This window comes from Rhineura floridana, chromosome 5 (assembly GCF_030035675.1).
Source record: "Rhineura floridana isolate rRhiFlo1 chromosome 5, rRhiFlo1.hap2, whole genome shotgun sequence".
NCBI classification, from domain to species: Eukaryota; Metazoa; Chordata; class Lepidosauria; order Squamata; family Rhineuridae; genus Rhineura; species Rhineura floridana.
In genome coordinates, this window is record NC_084484.1 from 175,711,971 (window position 1) to 175,732,212 (window position 20,242).

Here is a 20,242-nt window from a genome sequence, read left to right on the forward strand (position 1 = left end):
AATCACAGCATCTTCAGGTAGGGCTGGAAGAGCCCCATCCCTGACACTGTGGAGAGTGACTGCTAGTCAGTAGCATGAACAATACTCAGCTAGATGGGTCAATGGTCCGACTCGGTATAGGTATAGTAAGCAATGAGACCCACAGATATGAAAATATACTTGCACTCCAAAGAACAAATCTGTACAAAAGGATCATGAGCAATAATACTACAGGACAACCATTTATAGATCCATTTCAACCCTTACGTCTTTGTCAAATATGTCCCAATTAGTTCTAAGCCCTTGGGAGAGGTTTACTAAACTATCTTCTTTGGGGGATGTATCCAAATAATTCCTCTTGTGCATCAGCAGCTGATAAGAAGTCTTTCGTTGAGCAATTTCCATTTTGATGAGAGGCTGTTCCCCAAGATGCAGATCGGTCATTCACCCGTTATTCCCAGGACAAGTATCTGGGAAGGAAGGGTGAATGACCAATTTTTATTAAAAAAAAAAATCCAAGCTGCATCTTAGAGAACAGCCTCTCATCAAAAAGAAAGCCGCTCAGCTAAAAGACGTCTTATCTCGCTGGTGCACAAGAGGAATCATTTGGACGCGTTCTCCAAAGAAAATTGTTTAGAAAATCTTGCCAAGGACTTAGGACTAATTGGGACATATTTGAAAAAAAGGCTTCATGGTCGAAATGGATGTATAGCCAGTTGTTCTGTAGTTTTATTGTTCACTGCCCTTTTGTATAGATTTTGTATAGATTTGCTATTTGGAGTACACTACAAGTATATTTTCAGGAACTCCTGTCTGTCTCAGCTTAAGGAAGTGAAATGCCATAATGGTAGCTTACTGAGTTTGGTTGCTGTAGAAAATTTGATTGGTTTACAGGGCAATCCTAACTAGAGGAAGCCAGCATAATTTAAGATGGGGTAATTTATGCCTGCGTAAATTACTCTTATTCCAAACTCTGGTCAGGAGCCTCTGGGAGGGGCTGCTGCCAGCTGAGCTGGCAGGTGAGTGTGGGTTCAAGTTTTGAGGCTTGGGTCCTGGGTCACATGACCAAACTGAACAGGATTTGGAGTAGGTGTAAGTTTCTCTTTGCCCCACCCTGACCCCACCACCCTCCTAGAATGCTGCTTTCTTGGAACCTACATCAGTGTAAATTACACTAGCTTAAGTTATACCAGCAGAGCCCTGGCTAAGCCAGGGAGAGGAATTTATGCTGGTGTTTCTCTGGCTCAGCCAGGGTGAGGACTTACACCAGCGTAGGCCAGGCTGAGCAGGAAAACTGAAGACCCACCAAATTGAAACTCTCTCACCCTGGTGGATCTTGAGTTTGGATTGTGCTATTAATTTTGCTGGTAAGTGTTGAAAAGTCACCCCACTGCAGTCCTGGAGTGACCCTGGTTTTTTATTCTTCTAATTCTCCCACCAACCCTTTGCTTATGTTCTTCCTTCTCCTCTTCTTCCTACCTCTTTAGCATCAGTAATGAGCTAGGCACAGTGTGGACACCTCCTAGGGGAAGACAAATGTAGGATTAATAATCTAACTTCATTTTTGGAGAAAATAATATCCTAAACCTGAAATGCATTGAGGGTGTGTGTCTGTCTTGTCTGTCTTAAATGAGCAAAGGGCGTACATTGCTTTGCATCGAGATGAAAGCCATCAAGTGTTGAAAGGCGAACCAATGCTTGCCTTAGGTGTATTAATTTCGATAACTAATTTCCTTATGGACTAAATTCCAGCATGCCACAGAATGACTTTTGATACAATTTCACTACAGAAGGGCCTGCTTCTTTTCATAGAGCTGGGAGGAAGCACACTGAGTACAAGGAGATGAAGAGTGAATGGGCAGAAAAATGGCAAATGCAATTCAATATAAACAAGTGTAAAATTATGCATATTGGAGCAAAAAATCTTAATTTCACATATACGCTCATGGGGTCTGAACTGGCGGTGACCGACCAGGAGAGAGACCTCGGGGTTGTAGTGGACAGCACGATGAAAATGTCGACCCAGTGTGCGGCAGCTGTGAAAAAGTCAAATTCAATGCTAGCGATAATTAGGAAAGGTATTGAAAATAAAACAGCCGATATCATAATGCCATTGTATAAATCTATGGTGCGGCCGCATTTGGAATACTGTGTACAGTTCTGGTCGCCTCATCTCAAAAAGGATATTATGGAGTTGGAAAAGGTTCAGAAGAGGGCAACCAGAATGATCAAGGGGATGGAGCGACTCCCTTACGAGGAAAGGTTGCAGCATTTGGGACTTTTTAGTTTAGAGAAAAGGCGGGTCAGAGGAGACATGATAGAAGTGTATAAAATTATGCATGGCATTGAGAAAGTGGATAGAGAAAAGTTCTTCTCCCTCTCTCATAATACTAGAACTCGTGGACATTCAAAGAAGCTGAATGTTGGAAGATTCATGACAGACAAAAGGAAGTACTTCTTTACTCAGCGCATAGTTAAACTATGGAATTTGCTCCCACAAGATGCAGTAATGGCCACCAGCTTGGACGGCTTTAAAAGAAGATTAGACAAATTCATGGAGGACAGGGCTATCAATGGCTACTAGCCATGACGGCTGTGCTCTGCCACCCTAGTCAGAGGCAGCATGCTTCTGAAAACCAGTTGCCGGAAGCCTCAGGAGGGGAGAGTGTTCTTGCACTCGGGTCCTGCTTGCGGGCTTCCCCCAGGCACCTGGTTGGCCACTGTGAGAACAGGATGCTGGACTAGATGGGCCACTGACCTGATCCAGCAGGCTCTTCTTATGTTCTTATGTTCTTAAGAGGGTTTGGGGGGGTGCATGGAGGAGGGAACCGCACCTGTAAAGGACTGCCAAAGAGAGTTCAGAAAGATGTAATTTGTTCCTGTGCGGGGCCAGGGCTTTCTATTGTTGCATATCTGTGCTGGCTCCATTCCCTAGAAAATGTTCCCAATCACGTAAGGACATTCCTTGCACCAAATTACTTTCTCAATTTGGCATTTGAATGTTCAGTCTCTCTTTTATTGTCATTCTTCTCTCCAGAGTCAATGATTGTATCTTGCGGGTGAACGAGTTCGATGTATCTGAGGTTTCACACAGCAAAGCCGTCGAGGCCCTGAAGGAAGCCGGTTCTATAGTGCGACTGTATGTTCGTCGAAGGAGACCTATTCTGGAAACTGTTGTCGAAATCAAACTGTTCAAAGGGCCAAAAGGTAATAATGATGTGAAACAAATACTGCATTCATAGGGACAAAAGGTGTGCAGGGACTAAGGAAGTTCCTTTAAGCCAGATCAAACTATCGTTGCATTGGGATTATTATGATTTATGATGTTGTGGATGAACCTGCATGCAGTTCCTCCCTCAACCCTCCTCTTCTTTCCTTATGCACCATCTTCAGTGCAGAGATCTTGGCTTGCATTAAACGGCAGTTTTAACCAGGGAACTCTGGTCTAAAGCTGGCTAACAAACCATGATAAGCCAGGATCTGATGCTGGATATCTGATGCCTTCCTGGGGAAACACATTCCCTTGAGTGTAGGCCTCACAGCCTGACCCCGACACCTCATCATGGGCTGACCTACACATAATTATTTATTATTATTTATTAAAATTATTACTTTGCTGGATACAATCCCAAATTTGAGCAGAACTGGGTTTAAACACAACGACACAATGCTCAGTGATTTATTTGACACAATGCTCAATTTTAAGAACTGAGAGATAAAAAAAAACACTAAAGAGCATAATTGTTAAAGTTTTGATAAAGCAATCAGAAATTTTAGCTTGGTGGTACAAGTGGGTATATTACAGAAAAACAGAAATTAAATGCTGGCACTATGACAGCAAGGCTTTCATTTTTATTTGTGCTGCCTGGAACACTTTTGTATAACTCACTGTAAAAAAAGGAGAGAGAGAGAGAGAGATTGTGTTAAAAATACTTTTATAACAAGCTGGTTATTTTACCTCCTTGGCATTTCAACTATTGATTTGATCATTCAAGCATTTTAGATATGAGATTCACTTGCAAACATATGCATTAGCGCTTGAAGTTTGCTGTTAATGTGAATCTCCATTTCACCGTTAGAGAAGAGGTTGAGTGGAAAGCAGATTTGAAATGGCATGAAGGCTTCCTTAAGTGTGAGAAATTGTGGTCCATTTGCTGTCAGTGCGGTAGGAAGATGACAGGCAAGCCTGACATTGGCAGTTGGGAACTTTGGGTAGCTCCCAGGGCCCCAACACAGACCACTAGTCCTGACATCTGCCCTTAGCCCCCTATGCTGACAGCAAATGGACCACAATTTCTCACACTTAAGGAAGCCTTCATGCCATTTCAAATCTGCTTTCCACTCAACCTAGTCTGGATTGCTCTATAAGAACATCTAAGTTTATCCCGTTTGGTGGAGTTTCGCTAGATAGTGAATCCGGAAGGGAGGAGAACACCTGTCCAATCAAAAGCAGTGTAAAGGCTGATTTACATGGGAGCATTTTTTCTTAGCAAATACACTGCTTTCACCATCATAATAGATTTGCAAGGTCCACACTTTATGCCCAATGATAGCTTCAAATCCGGTGTTTTCCATTCACACAAGCTGGCATTCCTCTGGGAAGGATTAGTGTCACTGTTTCCTTGTGCCCTCCCCCTCTAATTTTACATTTTTACTCGCTCCGGTTGCTCCATTACTGAGCATGTGCAAATATTTTTGACCTGTGTAGTATTTCCACTCCCTCCTGCCCCCACCACTTCCTGAAGTTTGACAGTTGAAAAGAAGTGGGGTTATCTGCCCCGTCTTTCTCCACTACCCCTTGCTTCTTCTGAGTTAATTTTTCCCCACTGGAAAAACAAATATATCGATATTTTAAAGAAAATATCAATATCAGTACCAATGTTTTGAGAAAATATCAATATCGAAATTTTCTCAAAAAATCAGTACAAATATTGATATTTTCTTTAAAATATTGATATTAGTATTGATATTTTTGTGACAACTTTTTTTAAAAAATCCACTTAGATTTTTTAGGGGGGGGGGAATCGGAAACCAGGTGCGGAGAGATGTTACTTCAAATTCTCTTGGCAAAGATTGAGAATATGAGAAAGAATGATAAAATCCAATGGCCATTCCCATCACTTGTTTCAAGGAGTGAAGGGAGTTTATTCAGGGAGAAAGGGAGGAAAGAAGGGAGGGCTGGAGCACACTGTGAAGGGGGGAGGACAGAGCAGTCTGAAGTTGCTAGATAAACCACCGGAAACAAAATAGAATTCATGGGAGAGTTAGTGGGCGGAGAAAGGGGAATAGCTGAAAGTGACGATTCACCCACCCACTAAAAACCACCAAAGCAAACCATCTTCAAAGTTGTGTGGAGCTGAGTGGAGCCATATTGTTCTAAACTTTTTGTATTATCAGCAGATTGGGCTATTACGGATTTACAGGGGGAAAACTGTGTGATAGCTTCTGTTTGCCAGTAACGCCATGTGAATCATGCAAATTAAAAAGAGGTGTGAGTAGCACCAAACACACGCTAAATCACCATGTAGATGAGCTCTCAGTATATGTGTGTGTGTGTGCATGCGGACACGCCTGCATTTCACCCTTAAACATAGATATTTTGTCCTTCAAGAGGAGTAGGAAGGAGAGGTGTACATTAAAAAATGATCTTGGCATTCCAATGAGACACACTGCAAACATCATTTTGTATTTTTTTGGCAGGAGGTTTTAGGACTTCAAAAGGTGTAAGTGGCTTCTTCCTTCCCTCCCAGACACTCTGTGTGCCATGATACAAAATGCTCTGCCTACGTGAGGGCTGGCATGGACGCTTATGGGCAATGAGAACCTTCTCACCTTGCTGAGTGAAATGACAAAGTCTGACTATAGCGGACAAGGGATTTTGGTTCGTCTCTGTTACAGGCTGACTGCCTCAAGATCATGATGTACTTTTTATAGCCAGGACTGGTGCCAGGCATGAGGGGGCCCTCAGGCACCAATCCCCCCCTCCCATGCAACCAGCATGGGCTTAAATAGGCCTGGCCACCCCACTTCCCGTGTTGTCACACCAACGATCTAGCACACTGCCTGCACTCGCCTTTGCATTTACTGGAGGTGGGGTGGTTGGACTTATTTGAGCCTGCACTGGCTGCGTCAGGGTGTTGTCTGGGTGGGTGGAGCGCTGTGATCTGCACCAGCATTGGGTCACAGTGCATGATTTGCGGTAATCTGGGGTAAGGGGTTGATATGTGCCACAAATAACTCCGTGCAACCCGATGTTGGCGTGGATCGTGGAGAGGGAGCTCCACCCTCCCAGACTCATCTGAAACTCAGCGGCCCTTGGGCCTGGGCCCTATCTGGCTACCTGCTGGAGCTGGACCTATTTATAGCTGAGTTGGGATTTTAATCTGTGTCTCCCCAGTCTCAGCCCTACATTTTTAACTGCTACACCATACTAGTGCTAACAGTAGTAGTAGTATATGCTGCTTACTGGCCAAAATGGCTTCTAAGCAGATTTCAAGTATTAAACCTGTTTTAAAAATATGGGCACACACAATTAAAATACGCAGGAAAACAATTTCATCAAAATATTAAAATAAACACCCAGAATGAAATGAAATGTACTACAAGCTGCTTCGGAGCCACGTCCCCTGAACCTCCTAGATGAATACATTTAGCAAAACTGCCACACGCTTTACTTTTCCCTGTTACTTCCTCAAAATTCAGGAAAACAGGCCTAGCTTTAAAACTCTAAGGCTAAAAAAAGAGACAACCTTAAAATTGCACAGCAATGAAAAGAGTTTAAACAGAAATTAAAACAATTGAAACAGGAGGTTTAGGCGAGGAGAAGGGCCGTAGCTCAGTGGTAGAATATCCCAAGCAAGAAAATCCTGGGTTCAATCCCTGGGGGTGGGAGAGAACCCTGCCTGAAACCCTGGAGAGCCACTGCCAGCCGGTGTAGACAATATTGAGCTAGATGAATCAATGGTCTTACTCTGAATAAGATAGCCTCCTGTGTTCCTGAGATCAGGGGAATGCTAGTCTAAACAGCTGTGTCTTCAAGAGCCAGTGGAATGTCAGTATTGACAGAGGCTGTCATATTTCAGCAGGGAGGACACTGGTGCTACCAGTGAAAAAGCCCGCCTCCATCTTACCACAAACTGGTAATATAAGGCCCAAGGTTCCATTTGTTGATCAGGAATTTTGATCAGGAAGAAGTCATGGGGCGGAGGAGGAAGGTTTCTCCCTCCTCCAGCACTGCTTCCCCAAACTTCAAAGCAGCCATATTGCGCTGCTTGTTAATTAAGAACATAAGAACATAAGAAGAGCCTGCTGGATCAGGCCAGTGGCCCATCTAGTCCAGCATCCTGTTCTCACAGTGGCCAACCAGGTGCCTGGGGGAAGCCCACAAGCAGGACCCGAGTGCAAGAACACTCTCCCCTCCTGAGGCTTCCGGCAACTGGTTTTCAGAAGCATGCTGCCTCTGACTAGGGTGGCAGAGCACAGCCATCATGGCTAGTAGCCATTGATAGCCCTGTCCTCCATGAATTTGTCTAATCTTCTTTTAAAGCCGTCCAAGCTGGTGGCCATTACTGCATCTTGTGGGAGCAAATTCCATAGTTTAACTATGCGCTGAGTAAAGAAGTACTTCCTTTTGTCTGTCCTGAATCTGCCAACATTCAGCTTCTTTGAATGTCCACGAGTTCTAGTATTATGAGAGAGGGAGAAGAACTTTTCTCTATCCACTTTCTCAATGCCATGCATAATTTTATACACTTCTATCATGTCTCCTCTGACCCGCCTTTTCTCTAAACTAAAAAGCCCCAAATGCTGCAACCTTTCCTCGTAAGGGAGTCGCTCCATCCCCTTGATCATTCTGGTTGCCCTCTTCTGAACCTTTTCCAACTCTATAATATCCTAAAGAAAAGAAATTAAAGAAAAGTGCTGGGAGATATGGTTCACTAACTTCCCAAATGTCTAGATGGGCCCTTAGTCACATAAGAGTAGGGGGGGGGAATGGTAAATTTGAAGTGAACCTCAGATCAAAACAAAAGTTCCCCCCTTTCCCTGCTTCCATGTACAAACTTTGCCACCTCAGATCACTTTGAGCTTTGGGAAAGCGGCTTTAGAATGTTTACAATAAAATCAATAGATTTAAATCCAAGTGGTATGGCAGAGAGGTGTGTCTTGGCCATCCACACCAAGATAACCTGGATGACAAGCTCCACATCTTCTGCCCTTGGCCAAGGCCAAAGGCAACTAAAGTTAGCCTTGTTGGCTGCACAGCATCTTCCAAGGACTGTCTGATTCTGGAAGGCAGCAGACAAGCAGTGAGTGGTTGGCTTGGTTTGAAGAGTACTGCGTGTTATTAGGAGATTCTTATTGCTCTCACAGAGCAACAGTTCTCAGAATGGTTTAACAATTAGCTCCTCTTCCCAGGGAACTCTGGGAACTGTAGCTCTGCGAAGGCAATAAGGGTCTCGTAACAACTCTGAGCACCATTAACAATCTACAGTTCCCAGGATTCGTTAAGGGAAGCCATGACTGTTTAAAGTGGTATGATACTGCTTTAAATATATAAGGTAGATAGGGCCTGACTCTTCAGCTTAAGCATCTTGTTGAGGAGTGACCTGATTGTGGATGACCAGTCCCCCCCCCCATGCTTGTTTGACTACCTGTCAGCACCCTGAACAAACTACTCTTCCGAGGATTCTTTGGGGGAAGCTATGACTGTTAAAGTGGTGTCATAAATGTATGGTGCTGATGTGGCATAACTAAGGAGGAAATGGATGGTCCTAGCCCTTGGAAAGGGCAGCAGGTGGGGGTTAGTTGAGGGCAGACTGGTTGGTGGGGCGCTGACCCACTTACCCTAATGGTCCAGCCTCCGCTGAGTATAAAGCAACCTTCCTAAGATCTTCTGAGAAAAGACACAAGGTTTTGATACGCTGCAGAGACAAGGCTTTCCACGTCATGGCCTAGAAGAAAATCACGATGCTTTGGAAAACACGCATTTTGGGTGTGTGGGTGCTAAAAAGGAGGCCTTTATTTTATCAACTTAGTTCAGAGTTGCTTGGCTGAACAGAAGGCAGAACAGCATGTTCTTCTGGTGACTTCCCTAAGGGTCAATGCTCATCTTGGGCCTTTCATTACACTGTGCACATATTCCAAGAACAGATATCATGTCAATTTCTTTCTCTCTCTCTCCTTTCCTTCCTTCCTTCCTTCCTTCCTTCCTTCCTTCCTTCCTTCCTTCCTTGTAAAGTGACATTTCCACACACACCACTTTTAAAACACTTCCATCAAAAAACCTTGGCAACAATAATTGATGTAGGCGACTTTTTAACCATCAGTCCAGTCCTTCAGATTTCAATCATAATTCCTCACACACCCCTTCTGTGGAATATAAATACACATTCTCTGTTTTGTCAGGGTGCCCTTGGCAGCAGACATCCATGACTAATTGAACATGGCGTTCATCTGATTTTTAGGTTAGCTGCATTGCATGGCTTGATTAGCAATGTTTCATTTTATGTGGAAAGGTTTGGCCTGCTTTCAAATGCCATTGCTAATGCGATCCTGTAGCATCTGATCATCATCTTGTGGTGTTTTATTCCATTTCAAGAATGGCCAGTGTTGTTGGGTGTTTGTCGGAGTTCCCTCCAGAAATAGGGATGAGCAGGTGTCCCCCGTCCTATTTCATTATTATTCCAAAGGTTGGCCTGCCTCCCGATTTAATGTGGAAGCTGCCCCCCCCCAAAATTAATTTCAGTATTGGCATGTGCCAACTTTGCTAGAGTTTACTATTTGCATTGCTGCTGCTTGTCCTTTCAGGCTACTATCTGTACCAGTGCATACTTGCAATGATTGAAATAGCACATAAAAAGGAACATAAGAATATACTATCTAAGAAGAGCCCTGCTTGATCAGGCCAAAGGCCCATCTAACCATCTAGCCAACCAGATGCCTCTTGGAAGGCCAAAAGCAGGCACTCTTGCCACTTATAGTTCGCAGCAACTGGTATTTGGAGGTATACTGCCTCTGATCATGGAGGAAGAACATAGCCATTGTGGCTAGTAGTGTCCCATCCAGAGTCAGACCCAAGAGGCTGAGACGTTGGTGCAAGTAAATCTTGTTTTATTAGAGTGATGGATACATCAAAAGCAGTGCGCTTCATAGAGTTCCTACAATAACTCACTATAATTCCCTAACGACACTTTAGACCTGCTCTGCAACGTAAAAGAGAGTTGACGCAACACCCCCCTCCCAACTCAGCAGACTTATGTAGGGGAAGTTTTGGAGCGCAATCTCTCACTCCTTCATACCCCTGTCCTCTGACCAGTACGCTTTTCCCGCCGTCGAGAGCGAGGTGAAGGGGGGCGAACTTCCAAGGGCTCGTCTGACAAAACAGGGTCCTTATCAACAGACAGGGAAGTAGAAGGTGGAGAAGCCTCAGACATCTCTAAGTTACGGGTGGACAAAGGGGGAGTTACTGCTCTTTCGGAATCCTCCCCTAACGGCTCCGAGAGGGTGTTTGGAGGCTGAGCACTATCTTGAAAGGGGGAGGGTTCACCCGTGGGAATTGGCGGAGCATCTAACACACTCCCTTCCTCCAAGGCTGGAAAAGACACAACAACAGCTGGACCTTCCGCGCCTTCTGGCCGTGGAGGCGCCTGCAATTCATGCCTTCCCCCTCCCTGCTTGTCGAGAGAGAGCGAAGGCTCGACAAGTAGCCAATTATAGCCTTATCCTCCATGAATTTGTCTAATCTTTTAAAGCCATCCAGGTTGGTGGACATCACCTCTTGTGTGAGTGAGTTCCGTAGTTTTACATGTGCTGTGTGAAGAAGCACTTTCTTTTGCCTTCCCTGAATCATACAGCATTCAGCTTCATTGGATGTCCACAAGTTCTGGTAAAAAAAACCTCTCCAGTTTCTCCACATGATGCATAATTTTATACAGGAGCATTGGGGAGCCATTGCGTGATAGGATCAGGACTCCTCCTTGCATGGTTTTTAATCAGTGTATATATATGCACCAATGCACATGAGTAACCTCCATGTGAAGGAGGCATAAACTGAAAAGTGTGCATGCTCAGCAGAATTCAGGGAGAAATTCAGATGAGATATTTGTAAGCAATCCCTATTATGAAATCAAGATGCTCCCAGGAATAATGGGACAAGTACAATTGCTACCAATCTTGCCAAAAGCAAGGTTTTAGTGGGCCCTGCTTAAGTGGAGCATATGTTGAAATTATAGCTGGGTGGAATGCGTAGTGAGTGGGATTCCCATGTGGTGGAGTGGTGACACTGTTGGACTAGGCCCTGGAAGATCAGGGTTCAAATCCCCAGTCTGGCATGAAGCTCACTGAGTGACCTTGGACCTAACCTACCTCACAAAGTTGTAGGATAAAATGAGGAGGGAGAGAACCATTAATGGTCCTATTTTACAGGACTTTTTGTGGAAGGTATGAGGGGGAGGGAATATTTGGAAACTTTTCAGGTGCGTGTGTATGAATGTCAGTAATTGCCCTCTTACTTTAAACGTTAAGCGGCCGAGGGTTTTTCACTTCCTTTCTTTTTCCTTTTTTTAACAACAAAAATCTTTTAAGGCTAGGGTAGCCAGCATGGTGCCCTCCAGATGTTGCTGCACTCTTAATTCCCATCGTCCCTGATCATTGGCTATGCCGGCTGGGGCTGATGGGAGGTGGAGTCCAGTAACATCTGGAGGGCACCACGTTGGCTGCCCCAGTCTTGAGGGAAGACTATTTAAGGTAAGGCAACATTTATTGACATTTGCTTATCCCCCAGATTAGTTCAGTCTTTGGGGAGCATTCCTCTTCCCCTAGTTGAAATGACTGGTTTCTTATAGGCGGTGGGGTGGGGGAGAGGGTGCATCCCTAATTAGCAGCCTGGAAGACAGAAAGGGGCCATATCACTGGGCTCATTGTCAAAACTCATGCTTTACTTATAGACTCCAGGATTAATTCCTATTGAAAGGATCTCAGGTCGTAGGGCTAGAAAGGAGGCATTGCCGATCGGAATAGACCACACTGTGCCAGGGAAGGCTCAGAATGTCCCAGGTTGAATCTCTGGCATCTCCAGGTAGGGCTAGAAATGTCTCCTGACCGAAACCATAGAGAGCGCTGCCAGTCAGTGTAGAAATACTTCGCTAAATGGACCAGTTTGACAAGTACAATTGCAACGCACATAGGAAGGGCTGTAGCTTAATGACAGAGCATCTGACCTGCATGCAGAAGGTCCCACGTAGGGATGGGAATATCCCCAGTCTGAATCCCTAGAGAGCTGCTGCTGCCTGTCAGTGTAGACAATATTGAGCTAAATGGACCAATGGCCTGACAGTACAAGGCAGGTTCCTATGTATAAGCCTGATGATCCCTGGCAGGAAATGATGGCCTGTTTGTTTCCAGGCAGAAACAAAAGGGAACAGCACCAAACAAAGGGCAGGAAAGAGAGACAAGCTCTGGTGCTAGATGAAATTTATTGTGAGCTCGACGCATTTCGGAACTTGTCCTTCTTCAGGAGCTACAAACATTAAAACAGACTCAAATCAATATAGTGGAGATAACACTGTGGTCTTAAACATAAACAGAATATAATATTTTAGAGACCACACTCCATATGACTCATTTTACAAACATTTAGAAGACATAATAAAAAATTTAAAATGTTGTCATTATATTATATCCTTAAACTTTGACATAATACTGACACCTTAAAAAACTGTACTGTGTGACTCAAAAGGGACAGTGTTTTGTGCTAGCCGTGGCAAGACAGCTTCATCATAACACTCTTAGCCCCTCCCCAGGAAAACAGAAGGGAATGGCCCTGTACTGACCTGTGAAGATCTGTTTTTCTCTTTACTCTGTAAAGCAATGCACATTCTCTGAACAGGCCCACACTAAACACAAACTGAACTCAAATGCTGATAGTATCCATGGGGTATGTGTAAATCAGCTCAGCGGTGCAGTCACTGCTTGCAGATGATACTGGTCCGGCTGATACTTACAGTGACTGACTGGCAAGCACAATGGTTACAGTGAGTCAGCCAAGTTTCATAAAGACCCTTGGTTTTGATATTATTTAAACTCAGAGAAATCCAACTCCTCATTTAACCCTAAAGGTACCAGACTTTTCAAGGAGATGATCCAAAATAACTTCCTCCTGCTGATTAGTCTGTTATTACCCACAACTCTTTCAATGGCCCAAAATGTTACATCATTTGCCTTGTGTTGTTTCTCAACAAAATGTCTAACCAATGGAGCACCCATTCTTTGATGTCTTAAATTGCACAGATGTTCCCCAATTATAAGTTTTAGTGGTCTCGATGTCTTCCCAACATAAATCTGATTGCAGGTGCAGGAAATGAGGTAAATGACTCCTGCAGAGTTACAGGTCAAGAAATCTTGGATATAAATGTGCTTTCCAGTGTTGGGATTAGCAAATAATTTTTTCTTTTGAGTAAATCTGCAGTATGAACAGTGGCCACATGGATGGTGTCCTGTTGGATTAGATGTGTAAAAAATTGTTGGTTGACGCTTGTTGACACCGCTCTTTACATGCTCTGTGTGGATCAACCAGTCTTAAAACTCCAGGTTGAAGGGGGCTAGTCCTAACACTAAATGCACCCAACCTCTTTGATGGGGGAGTTTGCATTTTGAGCTCCGCATAGATAAAATCTTGAATAATCTCTATTCAAACCTCAAGATCCATCAGGCCTAAATCTGATATCATGCAATCACGTACTTCACCCTAGGTCTTTAAAAATCTGCCTTGTGTGGCTTATGTGATCATGGATTTCAAATATGGGTTTATAGATCCACTTTTCTTCATCCAGCCAGGGTAAATGAATCCCTCACTCTCTTGACCGAGTATGCAGTGCAATCTTAATAGAAAAAGAGACAGCTGCCATCAGTCTAGTGACCTGGAATAAATTGCAGTTCCCTGCACTTTGATTTTGTTCATTTCCCATCGGAGCTCTATGCTAATGGTCCCATGCAGAGAGTATAAGCACAGAGGCAGAAAAAATAGCAGAGGACTAAATTCTGCAAGGTAATTGTGTGTGATTCTGCAAGGTAATTGTGTGTGTGTGTTTTTTGCCTTATTGAGCCAGACAAATAGTCCATCTAGGCCAGTGCTCAGCTTTTGTCATGGGCAGCCAGATGACCCAGAACTTTTTTGTTCTAAAACTTCATGCTTTGCCATCTGTATCTGGTATAGTTCTTCAATCCATGGCTCATATGTCAGCCCATAAGAACAGCCCTGCTGGATCAGACCTAGTCAATCTAGATAAGCATCTTCTTTCCAACAATGGCCAATCATACGCCTCTGAGAAGCCCACAAACAGGGTGTGAAGGCAACAGCCCTCCTCTGCCATTTGCTTTCCTGCATTTATTATATAGAGGTACACTGCTTCTGAATCTGGAAGTGTCATTTGGATGAGCCAGGATAATTTTGGAAGGGAAGAAACTTAGCAATTGTTCCAACAGGAATGACAGTGTTTTAGCAGGCAGGAATAAATACGTGGCATACAAAACAGTTTTGGATGTAGCTGCAGTACATAGGATTTGAGACATATTTGTCCAGTTAAATGTCATGCCCTTTTATGGTATGTAGCAGGAGATGGAACACTCTGAGTTGAGAAGGTCGGGAATCATTTTTGGAGGGGGTGAGATTTAGGGAAGGGGTGGGGCAAACCTCACAGTGGTCCTCATGAGCTTTCTGCAAATGGATAGCACCAAGTCAGAAAAGTAAAGCTCAGATTCAGATCTTTGCCCCCCCCCGATATAACCTCTCAAAACCAGGATGACTTCTAAAGAAGTAGCTCCATTCAAAGGATTTGCATATCTGGGTGAAGGGAAAAATCAGTGTGGTTCACAATTTAATGCCAACCCATTAATTCATACTTCCCAAGCCAATACACAAACCAGAACATAGCTATTCATTGAAATGTGTCAAATTTCAACAAATTTTGCAGTGCAGTTTGCCAATTCAAAATGCATATAAAAATGCATATATTAGCGGAAAATGTGCACAAAAATCCATGAAAGTAATGTGCACATTTGCAGTATATTAGGGGAAATAGCTTGAAAAAATGTGTGCATTAGGCAAAATTGCACACAAAAATGTGTAAACTAGAAGAAAGGTGCATGAAAATGCATATGAATCTTTGTGTGGGCAAAAATGCACAAAATGATACAGAGATGCAGCAAACTGAACTTAATACTGGAAAAATTAGAAACTGGGAGAAAACGGCCTTCTTATTTGATGATAGTAATTATCAGAGGCCCAAATTATCACAATTTTTCTTATTTTATTACTATTTAGGTGTGGGGATGAACATGTTCAGATGTTGCTGAATTACAACTCCCATCAGCCAATGGCCAGGGATAGTTGGAGTTGTAAGGGGATTATTACTAATTGTCAAGAATGTAATCTGTTAATATTGCCACAAGTTGTTCTAAAAAAAGAGAAGGGGGTAAAAACGATTTAAAAACATCTAAACCATTTAAAATAATGTAAAACAATCACATACTCCCACAGCTAATAATTTCAAGGTTAAAAGCAGCTGGGAAACAAGAAGACTAAAGTAATGACAACAGAAGATTTGTGTAACTTTACAGTTGACAATGAGGACATTGAACTTGTCAAGGATTATCAGTACCTTGGCACAATCATTAACCAAAATGGAGACAGTAGTCAAGAAATCAGAAGAAAGCTAGGACTGGGGAGGGCAGCTATGAGAGAACTAGAAAAGGTCCTCAAATGCAAAGATGTATCGCTGAACACCAAAGTCAGGATCATTCAGACCATGGTATTTGCGATCTCTATGTATGGATGTGAAAGGTAGACAGTGAAAAAAGTGGATAAGAGAAAAATCAACTCATTTGAAATGTGGTGTTGGAGGGGAGCTTTGCGCATGCCATGGACTGTGGAAAAGACCAATAATTGGGTGTTAGAACAAATTAAACCAGAACTGTCACTAGAAGCCAAAATGATGAAACTGAGGTTATCCTAATTTGGACACATCATGAGAAGACATGATTCACTAGAAATGACAATAATGCTGGGGAAAACAGAAGAGAGTAGAAAAAGAGGAAGGCTAAACAAGAGATGGATTGATTCCATAAAGGAAGCCATAGACCTGAACTTACAAGATCTGAACAGGGTGGTTCATGACAGATGCTCTTGGAAGTCGCTGATTCGTAAGGTCACCATAAGTCGTAATCGACTTGAAGACACATAACAACAAAAATGTTATTTGGGTTAGCTTTTTAGTTAAGCGAATGTGTGTATTCTATGGTATACACATTAAATATTATTTATTTTATTTGTAAGATTTCATACCCACCCTTCACCATAAGGTCCCAGAGTGGCAGTTACAACAATATAACATGCAATTATAAAAGCAGATAAAACAAAATTAGTAAAAGAAGTAAAAACAATCCAGCCAGAACAGTATATTAGTAACAACAACAAAACTTATATCAGCCTACAATAATGCCATTGGTCTCTTGGTAGAGACGGAAGGATCTGTCAATTTCTGTCCATTTCTAATTTTTCCAATCTAAAATTCAGTTCACCACATTTCTGCAAAAAAAATTTTAAAAAAAAAATCCTGATGAAAATTATTCAGGATTTTAGTGCGAATTTCACCTAATGAACACATTTTTGTATGTAGTTTTATTTCTTTATTTATTAGATTTATATCCAGCCCTTCTTCCCAGAAGCTTTGACCAATGGACACATTTTTGCAGACAATTTCTTAGGATTGATGCATGTTATTTTCATTAATACATTCATTTTTATGCACACTTTTCCTTAAAACATGCATTTCTGTAAACATTGTTTGCTGGCAGAACTGCATCGCAAAATTCAGATAAGTATGAATTTTGAAGGACAGCCGTGTTTTGCTTCTCACATTGTTTCAGGAAGTGTGAATTGGATAGACTAGGCTTTACATTTATTCATTTTATTTAACAAAATGTATATACCGCTTGAATGTAAAGACCTCTTAGCGGTTTTGAACTGAATCAAATTTAGCCCCCATCCCTTCCTCTCAGCAAGGTTACTGAGAGAGTAGAAGAGGCTTCTTAAGGGGGCTGAGTGGTTAGACGTTGGAAGCTTGCAGAGTTTCATGTAATACCCCCTTAATACCTCTCTCCCTTCATTCACAGGAAAACTACTGTCCTTCAACTCAGTGGGTGGTGGCAGCCGTTGATTTTTGTTTGTGCTTTAGAGTGGACTTAGAGTAAAGGGATGCCCATCTAATCCAGACAGCAGATTGGCTGTACATGATTCTCCAAAGGAATCCATGGAAGTTGCATGCTTATTTATTGTTTCTCAAAGAGTGATAAATACCTGTTCAAAAGCATGTGCTATGTAGGAGCAGGGGTGTAATCGTCCAGGGTCATGGGTGGTTGTAGACCCATAAATTTTTTAGGAGCAGGGTCCCAGCCACGTCCCTATGTATGAGCCAATCAGTATGAAAGGAGAGAGTCCTTTCTTTTGTGATAATTGGAGCCAATCAGAGTGACAGAAGGTGAGTCAGCCACTGAGAAGGCTCTTCACAGTAGCTAACATGTAGCCTCCCCTTTCATGCTGTTTGGCTCCTAGGGATGTGTGCTATAGTGGAGTGTGGACTAGTGATGACAGGGAGAGCAAGGGAGATGAGGGAAGGTAGAAAGGGGGCACGGCTAAGATGGTGTGTGGCATAACTATCATGAAGGGACCCTGCACTTCTAAATTTGCCACTACACTACTGTGTAGGAGATGTTCAAGGTCATGGCGTGGGCTGCTATGTCAACAGATTTCTGTTATCAATTAAATGTTTCTTGCCGGAATATTGCCTGCCCGCCGCTTATGAGGATGTCATGATGCTCTTTCCTGTTAGACAGAAATTGATTCCTATGGTTATCAATTTAGAATGAACAAATAGCAGTCAGTGGAAATACAGAGGCTGGCTCCTTCTCATGCTGAACAATCTCTTTCTATCATTCTGCCTCGTCACCTTCAGTTCAGATAGCTTTCCCTGGACATGTATTAATTTCCTCCTTGGACAATTTCTTTCCCCTGGCTGTTAAATTGGTTTTGGCTCCAATCACCATATTTAGGGCCCCTGTTTCACCATTGGTTCTGAGCCCAGTATCATTACTTTGTATTATTGATTGATTGAATTATTTGGTTTCTTACCTACCCTTCACCATGAGGCCCCAGAGTGTGTCACAACCATTTAAAAATACAATCTTAAAATCAGTTTTAAAAGATTACAATCACAAAAACAGAATATATTGTTGCATACCTCCCCAGTATCCGAGTGGTGCAAGACTTTTATGGGTCCCTGTGCTTACCCAGGGTTTGATTTCCTTAGAAAGAAAGTCAATGGAGACTGTGGTGTCTTTATTATATATGGTTTATTTACACATATTCACAACCTGAGCTTAAGATGGAGGGGTTCACAGCATTAACAGATCTTGCTTTTCCACTAGGCTTGTAGGGAGGCACCCCAAAGCCATGGTGAAAAGAGCAAGCCTCTCTGTGTGTTTTCCTAGTTCCCAGCTTCTGGACTCAAAAACACAAGTCTGTCCTTGGCTCAAGCATGGGGGGAGGAAGGCTTCTCCTCTGAAAAGGGTTCCAGTAGCCACAGGATCTCTCTTGGCCACATCCCATATGCAGATTGTTCATTCAATATAAGTCCATTAACTCACAGACTAACTTGACTAAACTATTACATTAACAAAGGAAACTAGTCTGACCAGTGAAGCGTTTTTCCCCCACTGCAGATGCTACTTCCAGATTCAAGGTTACAGGCTTAAAGGGGACCCAAAGAAATCATCTTTCTCGACCCTCAGTCCCATAACAATATATATCAAGTGTCAACGGCCAAATTAAAGAAGTGTGTCTTCATCATACGATGTAAAAGTACATAATGAAGGTGTCAGATGCATCTTCTGTGGGAGGGAATTCTGCTACCTAGGGGCTGCCACAGAGAATTCATTCTCCCAGGCTGCCACCCACCAAACTTCTGAAGGTGATGGAACTATGTAGAGGGCCCCCTCTGACAATCTTAACAACTGAGAGAGTCTGTAGAGTAGAAGATGGTCTTTCAGATACTTGGAGCCTAAGTCATGTAGGGCTTTAAAAACAAATGTATGTGTTTACATACAGAATATAGCAACGTACGGTTTCACACATTCAGGGGATTTCTGACATCTGGATCCCCTCCCTCCCCCAATTTGTCAACCTTCTCTCACACAGTTGCACACATAGAGTGGAATTCAATGCGAGGCCTACTCAGATGATGATTAATATTATTAATTGAATTTATATCCAATCCTTCCTCCTGAAAGAGCCCAAGGCAGAATAGACTCATTGAATTTAGTAGACATGACTAACTTAGGTTCATTAATTTCAATGGGTCTACCCTGAGTAGGATTTAGTTGAATGCAACCCACAGTGTGTGTTGGGAACTACTTTCTCCCTCTCTGCAAGGTGCCGGTTGGGTGGGAACGGCTCAAGTGCTTGGCTGTGCCTGCATGGTTGTCTAACACACTGTTCTTCAACCTTGAATCCCCAGATGTTGCTGGACTACAACTCCCATCATCCTTGGCCATTGGCTAAGCTAGCTGAGGTTGATGGGAGTTGTAGTCTGACAACGTTTGGGGACCCAAGGTTGAAGAACAGTAGTTTAATGGATGCAGGTTTTGCAGAAGGATGGGATTGTGCCATGAGGCAGCAGCTTTGAGTGTGTGTTAGGCCAAGGACTGAGGTCATAGCTGAAGGGTCTCTCAATGCAGACGTTTCTCTGAATGTGCCATCAAATCACTCAGCTGCTCCAGCCCTCTGTAACTAGGAATAGGAAACACCGTGCGCACATTAATTCTGGAGAAATTTCTCTGTGTGATTATGACAAGAATTTGGTATCTGCACTAGGAAATGAGATGATACGTTATTTTAATCATCCTGCTAGCTGGAGCTCATTTCACTTTTTCCTCTTGCAGAAGCCATAATTCATAGAACGCTCACAGATTTCTAGAAGTAGTTTAGGGGGCTCTCTCTTATAATATATTGCTGGTTACAGCCATCTTTAATCAAGCCTATATATTATGACATCCTTTCTTTCTAACCGTCAAATAAAAATTATGTGGCACAAAATCTGCTATTACTTCTCCTGTCCCCTGCTGATGGAACTGAAAATAGCCATTTTCATGGATAAGAGTAATATTGTCTATGAACCAATAGCTCCCTTTGCCTGATGTGGAAGTGATTGCT

General features: G+C 42.9%; 1 protein-coding gene across 9 annotated transcripts in view; it reads left to right on the plus strand.

Annotated features, from left to right (window-relative positions):
- The window catches only part of DLG2 (discs large MAGUK scaffold protein 2), a 1,398,326-nt gene that overhangs the window by 1,028,024 nt on the left and 350,060 nt on the right, over positions 1-20,242 (plus strand). For all 9 annotated transcript variants that reach the window (XM_061628927.1, XM_061628928.1, XM_061628929.1 and 6 more), the window contains one exon: positions 3,017-3,186. In XM_061628927.1, coding sequence (XP_061484911.1) covers positions 3,017-3,186 — 170 coding nt within the window. The remainder of the gene's footprint in view (positions 1-3,016; positions 3,187-20,242) is intronic.